This window comes from Hippoglossus stenolepis, chromosome 4 (assembly GCF_022539355.2).
Source record: "Hippoglossus stenolepis isolate QCI-W04-F060 chromosome 4, HSTE1.2, whole genome shotgun sequence".
NCBI lineage: Eukaryota > Metazoa > Chordata > Actinopteri > Pleuronectiformes > Pleuronectidae > Hippoglossus > Hippoglossus stenolepis.
Genome location: NC_061486.1, coordinates 3,051,720 through 3,061,719, shown reverse-complemented (window position 1 = coordinate 3,061,719; position 10,000 = coordinate 3,051,720). Strand labels below are relative to the sequence as shown.

The window sequence follows — 10,000 nt, the reverse complement described above, 5'->3', positions numbered from 1 at the left end:
ATAATCATAATTATCACAATATAGTTTTCATCAAATGAAACTGATCCACCTGCAAAACACTACTCAAAGCTCACCTATGTGTGATCATGTGTATTTTACGAGTTATTTGTTTTTATCTGCTTCCTGTTAGTTTTTTTATCCCTTAAAGCCTTGTTGAAAAGCAAAATGCAAATATAATGTTTTATTATTATTATCAATAGCAATGTAACCAAAGTCATACATTGATATAACCCATAATGCAAACTCAGTGAGGAGGTAAAACACTTCTACACACAACTCAGATTTGTAAAATCTCTTGTTGTTTAACACGTGTTTGTCATTCTCTGCTCATGAAGACGAGTTTTACACCACAACCTTCAATCAGGAGCAAAAATCAGTCTAATCTTCAAACTTTAAAAGAAACAACAACGTGACATTCATCGTGGTTACTATCGATATTGACTCATATGAACATGTTTATCTTATTTATCATTTTTATCCATATTGTCCGGCCCTACTGAGGAAATATATTTGGTTTCTAGCGCAGAAGATGAAACTGTTTCCTGTAAAATAATGTTTTATTCATTCATTTCTTTATAGTTCTTCTTGCTCTGGGGTTTTAGCTTCTTCCTCACGCTCTAAACCTGTAACACTAACCAGGTGGAAGGATGCTGGTCGTCATCAGATGTGGAAAGTGAGGGATCGTGTTCTCGTATCTTATTTCTCTGATGTGTCAGATCCATTAGTCTCCTCTTCCTCCTGCAGCGTGGTGTGTCTATCACATCCTGCTTTACAAATATAATGCAAATACTCCACCAGGCCTGAGCATATCTGTGGTGAGAGAGAAAGAAGAAACGTCTCCATCAGCTCAACGTGATGTCAGTTGTCTCTTTGTGTTAAAAGTCGGTGTGAATATCATTGAGTTCAGTCAAATTAAACTGATGTTGCTCTCTGACACCGTCCCCAACTCCTCAGACGGCCATATTGAGCGGCAGGTGGCGAGACAGCAAGGGGCGCTGGGCGTCTGGTCTTCTCTGAAATGAATGTGGTCATTTATTAAAATCTGAATAAAGGCATTAAAGTTCATATCTGTAGCAGTGAGCAAAGAAAAACCTTTAATTGATTCTGCTTGTTTCTACCTGTTGGTTTAATTTAAGCACGTTTCTGCTTTAGACTAAACCTGAATTTGCTCCTGCAGATAGGGGGCAGGAGAGAGACGCATTCAGTGAGGTGTGTAGAGAAAGACGTGTGTTCAGTTCTGGTTTATGGTTCATTTAGAACTTGAATTAATTTAAAGGTCACTGATCAGGAAATATATGTTTGCTGATGGTCCTCACCAGAGAAGGAAAACAGGCCCGTGTGTGTTTGCTGACATTTACAGACGTTGTATTGATGAGAGAGAGAGAGAGAGAGAGAGAGAGAGAGAGAGAGAGAGAGAGAGAGAGAGAGAGAGAGAGAGAGAGAGAGAGAGAGAGAGAGAGAGAGAGAGAGAGAGAGAGAGAGAGAGAGAGAGAGAGAGAGAGAGAGAGAGGAGTCGTTCTCCTGACCCCCACTCAGAGGTCAGAGGTCACATTCTGTGGAGCTGAGACAGATTCAGTGTCTTCCTCCTTGTTACTGAGAAACACAAAGAGTCGGCAGCCTCTCATCCAACCACACAGCTGATTTAAACTCACTCTGACACGTGGGCAATCTGTGGATTTTGTGCGTAGGCAGATTCTGTGAGTGCTCGTGTGCCAGCGTGCAGGACGGGCTACATCTACATTGATTTGAGATCTTCACGGTTGGTGTTAGGTTGTTTATACTTTGGTGTAGACAACAAATATCTGGGCCAAGACTCCATCTTCTGTTCTCCGTACACAGATTTCAGTCCGACTAGTTTCTTTTATCACAAGACTTGAATGTTTCTCCACACAAAACATAAACAGTGATTCTTTCTGTAGGTGTTTTAGGTCCAGAAGACATTTGAACTAATCTCCATTAACAGGTGTCTGAATACAGATAAGTTAATTCAGTGTATTAAGCACTGACACTGTTTTTTAGTTATTGTAGTTGGGCTAGTTTTTATATATTCTGTGATTTTGTTACGAGTTTTGCACTTAATGGTATTTGTATGTTCAAAATAATTATAATTGAACAACTTCCAATTCGCCTTAGCAAGAAAAACAAGCCGTTCTTATCATTGACCATCGTTTTGTGCTTTTCTTAAAGAAACAAGTGTAAGTTCTGGCCCCGTTAAGACACCAGTAAGCATTGATTTAGCACCAGAACTACATGAAAATTTTGACATAAGAATAAGAGCACATTTGTGGAAGCTGCTGAAACATGATGCTGAAAATAGGTCTGTGTTAAGTGTGAGATGAAGTCAGAGGGAAACAGTGAGGAGGTGTGTATCACAGCACAGAGAGAGCAGAGTCTCTATCTCCTCATCTTGCACGTTGATCAGCATCTGCCAACGTCTTTCTTTCTTTTTTTTTATTATTCTGTCCATCCATCTGCTTCCCTCCTTTCTTTTCTGTTCCTTCAGTTGGTCTGCTCCTCCACCATCTTCCCTCTCACTGTAACCAGAGCTCGTCCACGCTCATCAGATCTGTTCTCCTCTGCCACCTGCTCGCACCTCCGGCCAAACACAGCTCACCATCTTTATAGCTTTATTGGTCTCGGGGCGCATCAAATGTTTCATGTCCGGTCAAACAGTGAGTTGATTTAGATTCTCTAGTGTGGACAATCTTCACGGGTTTATCTAAATGATCCCGCTGAGGTAAACTCCCCCCGTCTGGGACACCAGGCTGTTTAAAACAAACACCAAGACTCACATCATATCGGTCGTATACAATTGCCCCTGGTCACATATTATTTTTAATATAAATCAATTTATCAACATTAGAGCAGAGATTTTAAATATGAAAATATAAAACAGTGAAACTTAACATTAAATTAATACTTTTAGAATAATTTAAATGATTTAATCTCTCTGTAAAGTTTGACACCAGCTCCGGGTGGCAGTGAGAGTCACTGTCAGTGTTCACAGTGTAAACGTCGTCTCCTCAGACCTGCCGTCTTCTCGGTGTCGGCAGAGTCGAGGGGATCAGCTGTTGTTGGTGCGCTTGGTTTTCTCTGTGGAGTTCTTTAGCTGCAGCCTGTTCACACGGTGACACCAGGAACTCTCTCAGTGTAAAGACATGGTGTGTGTGACCTGCACGCTGCGACACATGCTTTCTGTGTGCGTGTTAGCAGTGCAGAGTACAGTTTGTTCTTTCAGCTGTTGCATGAAAGTGAAGTGACTGATGGTTGAGTCAGTGTGTGTGGGGGGGGTGTACAGCAGTAAGAGCTGTCAATCATGGCACTTTGAACCAGAGCCAGACTGATTTAGTCAGAGAGGTTTTCACAGTATTGGCATTTGTTTACCGATTGGACTGATTTCAAAGACTAAAGGATTTGTCCTTCAGATACGGTTTGTCACGTCTTCTTTTACAGCCTCTTCAGTGCGTGGAGATGTTCTGGTTCTGATACCGACCTCAGAACTGATTCTGATGCTGCAGAAAAAGCTGGGTTTGGCAGTTTGGTAACATTTTAAGCTGGAAAGTCCCACAAGTAAAACAGCAAAGACTTCTTGCAAGTTTTGAGGGGTGGCACCAGTTAAAATCAGTTTTTGTTATTTTTTAAAATGCACTGGTATCAGATCGGTACTCGGCCCGGGGAAGAGACAGATGTATTTGGAACATCTCTCTATAAGTGAGAGTGGTGTGTAAAAGAGAGTCACTGATATAGTTTCATGTTTTAGAAGTTTAGTGATTTCCTGAAACATCTGGACGCTGTCGTTTCTCAGAAAACTGTTTTTCAGCTGTGGATTAATTCTCATTTGTTGCTCATGTGCATGTTTGTGGCAACAGGACGTTGCACGAGGGGCTGACTCAGAGTAAACTACAGTTGTTTGTGAAAGAACGAGTGACACACGTGTGATGACGTGGCCCAGGCAGTGTGTGTGTGTGTGTGTGTGTGTGTGTGTGTGTGTGTGTGTGTGTGTGTGTGTGTGTGTGTGTGTGTGTGTGTGTGTGTGTGTGTGTGTGTGTGTGTGTGTGTGTGTGTGTGTGTGTGTGTGTGTGTGTGTGTGTGTGTGTGTGTCACATTGATCCTGGAGGTTGGCTGTGCGGTGTCTCTTCCTGGTGGTGCCTGGCTGTAGAGATGCTGATGCTGCTGCTGCAGTGTGTTTGTGTGTGTGAGTGTGTGCTTGTGAGTGTGTGTGTGTGGTTCCAGGCTCCACCCCCTTCTGGCTCTGATCAGATGAGGAGGAGGAGGAGGGATGGAAGAAGTGAAAGAGGGGACGAGGAGGAGGGAGGAGGAGGAGGAGGTCCAGGAAGCGAGGGAGCTTGTAGGAAGTGGAGATGGAGGAGGGAGTGGTTTGGCAGGAGGGGATGGGAGTTTGTGTTAGTGTGTCTGTGAGTGGGTGTGTGTGTGTGTGTGTGAGAGAGAGAGAGACTGTGTGTGTGTGTGTGAGAGAGAGACTGTGTGTGTGTGTGTGTGTGTGAGAGAGAGAGGGTGTGATCGACCAGTGGTCACAGACGGGGAGGGGGGAGGGAGTCTGAGTCCAGAGAGGCTGTAGGGGAGTGAGAGTGAGAGCGAGTGGGAAACCTGACTGTTTGCTCTGTGGACTGACTGACTGCTTGATTGACAGGAGGCACCATGACAGGTAGGCGAGACGAGCTCCACCTGCATCATCACCTCACTGCACCATGAATATTTCAGCAGGCGTCTTACTGCCCTGCACCGACCTCCCAGCGTCCAGCTCTCTAACACACACACACACACACACACACACACACACACACACACAGCCCACCCCCCCCTCCTGTTTCATCACCCATATCTCAATGGCCATCTCCCCTCCATCCCTCCTTGGCTTCTTCCTCCTCTCCATCCATTCACATCTTTTCTCCAACAACCTCCTCTTCTCTGTTTGTCATTTAGGAGCCATGTCTGTCTCATGTGAACTGGTGTTAAAGTAACACTTAAAATGTGTGTGTGTGTGTCTGTGTCTGTGTGTGTGAGTGTGCACATGTCGCTCTATAGTTATGAGGGCCAATTTTGGTTCAATACCATCAATGGGAGGACATTTTGACTGGTCCTCAGAATTTCAAAGGCCTGTTTGAGGGTTAGAATTAGGTTTAGGTATTTAGTTGTGGTGGTTAAGGTTCGGGTAAGAGACAAGGGACTGCATTATGTCAACGAGTGTCCTCACAACTATCGCGAGACGGCGTGCGTGTGTGTGTGTGTGAGATTAATTCAAGGGCAAATTGAAGAAGAGCCTGGCAGTGCTTTTAAACAGGTGTCCTGACAGTAGAGGAGACGAAGGTGAACCCTCCGTCGTTGTTCTGTCCTCTTCTCTCATCATGTATCCTCCTCCTCTCCTGCTCTTTCTTTTCCTTGTTATCACACAACACAAACTAAACCTGCACAGAAATGAGGTTGTTCAGCTGCTCTGTACCGAATGTACCTCTGTCAATCCACAGCTGTAGTTAGTTGTAATGTAATTGCTGCTGCAAACCATTTTCCCTACAGGGACAAATAAGTGATTTATCAAATATATATATATATTTTATTATAATAATGTTCAGCTCTGTGTGAGTTTTAACAGACTGCAGACAAAAAGTTTTAACGTTTCAAACCGAATGTTCCAGAAATCAGCTTCTCAGCATCTCTTCACCTTTATGACCAGAGCAGGGGGAGGTTGTTTTCAGTTCCCTTAATGTGCCTGATTCATTTCATCCAAGATCTTTGAATTCTTCTTTGGGAAAATGGTGAAAATTTTGAAAAACATAAAATCCCTCAATGTTAAAGAGAGTTAAAGAATTCCCTGATCTGCAAAATGTATTGATTTCTTTAACTTCCTCTTTCCACCAAGTTTCATCACAGCCTCTTCGGTTGTTTTTTGTATATTCTTGCTCTCGGACCTGGGTGTAAACGTGATTTTAGGTTTAGGTGATGAATTAACATCCATGTTACATGAACTCCCAGATGCTAAAGTCCATCAAGTCAACATCCAACTGTTGGATGTTGGTGAAATCCCTGCTGACGTGCTTTTGTAAACTTCAAGTCAAAGCTCAGTGCAGCTTAGACGGATGTGAAAGAATCCAGTCTAGACAGTGATTTAGGTCACAGCGGGAACTTTACTCTGTACGGTGCCTCCTTCAGGACAAACTTCATCTTTAGATAGATAGATAGATAGATAGATAGATAGATATAGATACAGTAGATAGATAGATAGATAGATGGATAGATGCCATATGTCGATGACGGCGCCATCATCTGAATCTGCTGGTTCTATATGTTGCTATACCGCTGAGCTCGTGTGCGCCCTCTAGAGGCGTCCTCCAGTAACACGTGCAGTTCATAGTAAAGTGCGTGAACGATTACATTCACGTTAAAGAGCGAGTTCTTCTCAGGCCTGAACTTGTCTCTTCCTTATCTTTCATTATGTCGCTGCCTCCTCCTCGTTCTGGTCAGTTCAGTGAATTTAATGGTTAAAGTGGTTTAGAAACAGGATTATTACTGTGGTCAGTTTATTATTAATCATCTTCTCTCTCTCTCTACTCGCTCTCACTCTGACTGTCCTCCCACCTACAATCTGTTCTCCTACTTCTGTTAATGATCATTCATCGTTTTTCTTTCTCTTTCAGTTTGTATTTACATTGTTTGTACATATTGCTTTGTTTTTCTTTTCCACATTGTTTTTATAGTACAGAGAAATAAATGAGATGTTCAGTTGCTTTTAAATGACTGTGATAGATGGGGATGATTTTGAAATAAGAAACATTCTCAGGAAAGAAAGAAGAGATTTTCTATGTCATCCATAGAAATAATACTTTGTTTGAAATTAGCGTTCCATTATTAATTTACATTGTCTTGAGTTTTAATTTTTTTAAATGGGCCATTGATTGTGAAACAGCATTTAAACATTAATGAAGACAAATGAAAAGCTTTTACAAGATGGCAGCTGTTTAAAAAAAAAAAAAAGAAAAGCTGAACCTCCTTAACAGCTGTTATGGAAACTCTGTTATACAATAGCATGACGATATGAATTATTAATATATGTAAGAAGCACAAATGTAATAATTGAATTAGATTTTTCTTCTTAGTCGCTGAGGCTTTTGATCAGAGCCACATTTTTGATAGTGGACCTGAACATTTTTGGGGTATTTAGTTATTGCAGTGGATGATTCAGCAGAAAGTTAAAGCCATTAAAGTTAGTTATTAAAGAAGAAGGAAATAAAAAACTAGACGCTTGATGTTTATCAGTAATTTAGGACTTTACGCCGCAGGTCCTGACATGCAAACGTCTCCTCTGTATGTAAATCTGAGGCTTGATTTCCCTGCGGCTCCTTCCTGCTTCATTTGACTGATGTGATACAGTAACAGTAGCTGTTGTGCTGAAGTGATGCATGCTGGGAGCGGCCGTGTGACGTCCCCATGGGAAGAGTCAGGATCTTTTACTGCAGGTTTAAAGTTCATATTTGACTCTGCGGCGGCTCACAGCTCTGAGTAGTGAACATATGACAACTGGGATGTTTGCATTGAAATGACAGGAAGGAAGTTAGAGATATTGGCATTTGCTTTGTATTTCTTCAATTAATTTATGTTATTCTACAAATATTTGAACAATCACTTCAACTCACTGTTTTACTGAAACGTGTTCTAAGGCTGTTATGTTGTTTTATTATAACAGCTTTTTATTTTTAAGACAAGGTCCAATACTTTCAAATGTATGTTCTTATTGAGAAATGCTGAGTATTCACTGTTTGTTTTCCTAAAAAAACTAAATTATAATAAAACATACATAGAGAAAATGAAATTAAGGTTTAAGAGTTGAAATCTGTGTAGTTTCTTGTTGAGGAGAAACATTCATCTCAACACATGAGTGCTTGACTTTTGATAATTGAAGAATTTACCAAATATTTACCTAAAATCTCTCTTGTGGAGAATATAAGACCTAAGTTTATATATAAAGCACATTTAAAACAGCCAAGTGTTGTACAAACTAATGTTAATTAATATAAATTAATACAATAAAACAGAAAGCTATAAACTGTAAGAGTTTGAAAGTTGTGCCTCTTCCCTGTACGCACATTTTGATTCCTCACGACGAGGACGTGGCTGTTGCAGAGTTTTATAACCGACCGCTTCACATGAGATGTTCTGACCAAATTAGTTTTTGACTTACTCAGGTTGTAATCTGTTAACCTGAGCCTCGGGCTGATAATCCGCTGTGGGCACTTTGCCTCATATAATCTGGCCTCCGTCCAGTGACGTCATCAGGATGGGATGGTGGACGATTAGGCTGGAGGAGGTTCAAGAGGAATAAAGGCAGAGGAAGCGGGGGGGAGGCAGTTGGAATCAGCAGCAGCACTAAAATTGTGTAATTAAATAATTTCTATGTCTTGTAATCATAAATATAAATACATGTATAATTTTAAAAGACTGTTTTATGTAGGATTCTAATTATTTCACCTGACGCAGGTTAAACCAGGTTTCGCCCGATGATTCCTTATTAAATCATAAACATGAACCAGAAACAGCTTTTTAGACACATGTTTCAAAACCTGCATCATTTAAATCAGTTTCACATCAGGTAACGGCGTCTTATTGCATCGCTGCAGACGACAGGAACGATGATGCAAACAATATAAAAGAAATACAGGCCCGTCACTTAAAGACGTTTCTCCACGACCCATAAAGTGGAGGTTTAAAAACTCCACAGGGTTTCAGTGTAAGTCTTTTTCATTCCTCCCACACTGTCCAAACTAAACAAACACACAACCTGCTGTCTGGTGTTTCTCTTTCTCTGAGTCTGAATTATTCAAACCTGTGAAGGATCCTGTTCACTCAAAGAAACTCAAAACCATCGGTGGACAAAGCAGCAGCAGATTATTCTTAACACTTAAAGCTGCTCTTTGTGTTTGTGTCCAAATATTAAAATATTCAGATGCTCAGGCAGCAGCAGCGTCTGCAACTCAGTAAAATCTGTTAAATATTGTGGATTGAAATTTGAAGTATTACTTTTCCCATAATAAACAGATGTTGCTCTCTTTCAAACTACGAGCTTTAATACTCTGTTAAATTAAATATCAAACTGTGACCCTCTCTGCTCTCTGCCCCCCCGTCCAGATGACACGGTGTCGGCCAGCAGCAACATGGACGTGGAGGACCGGGTGTCCCACCTGGAGCAGAGGCTGCAGCTGCAGGAGGACGAGATCCAGCTGCTGAAAGCCGCTCTGGCCGACGCCCTGCGCCGACTGGGCCACTGCGAGGAGCAGAGCCTGGGGAAGCATCATGGGGGGGGCCATGCTGCCGGGAGGAGACCCCTGGCCACCGCAGCGTCAGCACCGCCCACCAAGGGTCAGTACCATAACTTTATTTAAATATAAATGGTGGTGCATTGATTCTACACGTGTTTAATACTTCAAAGTACTCTTTATATACTAGTGTCTGCTGTCTGGAATAGCAGACAACATCATTGACGGATGGTTGATAGACTGTATCGCCCCCTACTGGCCTGGCATGCTTGTTTGAGGTCGTGTGGACGGAGGGAACGTGTCCGCAGGAGACGAGGCCTGAATCACTGTCAAACCCAAACTGGAGCTGTAGTTGTTGAAAGGCAGCAAAGTAATTATTGTCAGATTAGGGAATAAACCGCTCAAAGCTTCTTTCAACTCTAAACCTCATTTGTTCTTGTGGAATGAGACTAAACTGATGTTTTGTTCCATATTTTCACCAAACGATTCCTCCTCTGCTGAAAAACCCATTAAACGGAATGGAAAGAATGAAAGTTGTGGGAACGTGTGGGAGTCGGATTCTCGTCATGTTCGTGTCAAATGCAGAACACAATGATTTTAAATGGATTTTAAAACAACACCAGCTCACACGCAGCACACAGAGGTCTGATCAATTGTTGTGAAATAGTCTATTTTTCTCCTAACGATGATGTTTCTGTTCATTTCAGTGCGTCAGCTGCTGCAGGCGCTTCCCT

General features: G+C 41.9%; 1 protein-coding gene across 2 annotated transcripts in view; it reads left to right on the top strand.

Moving 5' to 3' along the window:
• Window positions 1–10,000, top strand: part of eml2 (EMAP like 2) — a 28,368-nt gene that overhangs the window by 727 nt on the left and 17,641 nt on the right. The window contains exons 1-3 of one of the 2 annotated variants that reach the window (XM_035154865.2): window positions 4,521–4,666; window positions 9,139–9,369; window positions 9,974–10,000. The exon at window positions 9,974–10,000 is cut by the window's right edge and continues 91 nt beyond it. In XM_035154865.2, the coding sequence (XP_035010756.1) occupies window positions 4,660–4,666; window positions 9,139–9,369; window positions 9,974–10,000 (265 nt within the window). In that variant the 5' untranslated portion in view covers window positions 4,521–4,659. Of the gene's footprint in view, window positions 1–4,520; window positions 4,667–9,138; window positions 9,370–9,973 lie in introns of those variants that run through there. The other variant, XM_035154864.2, reaches the window with a different exon arrangement.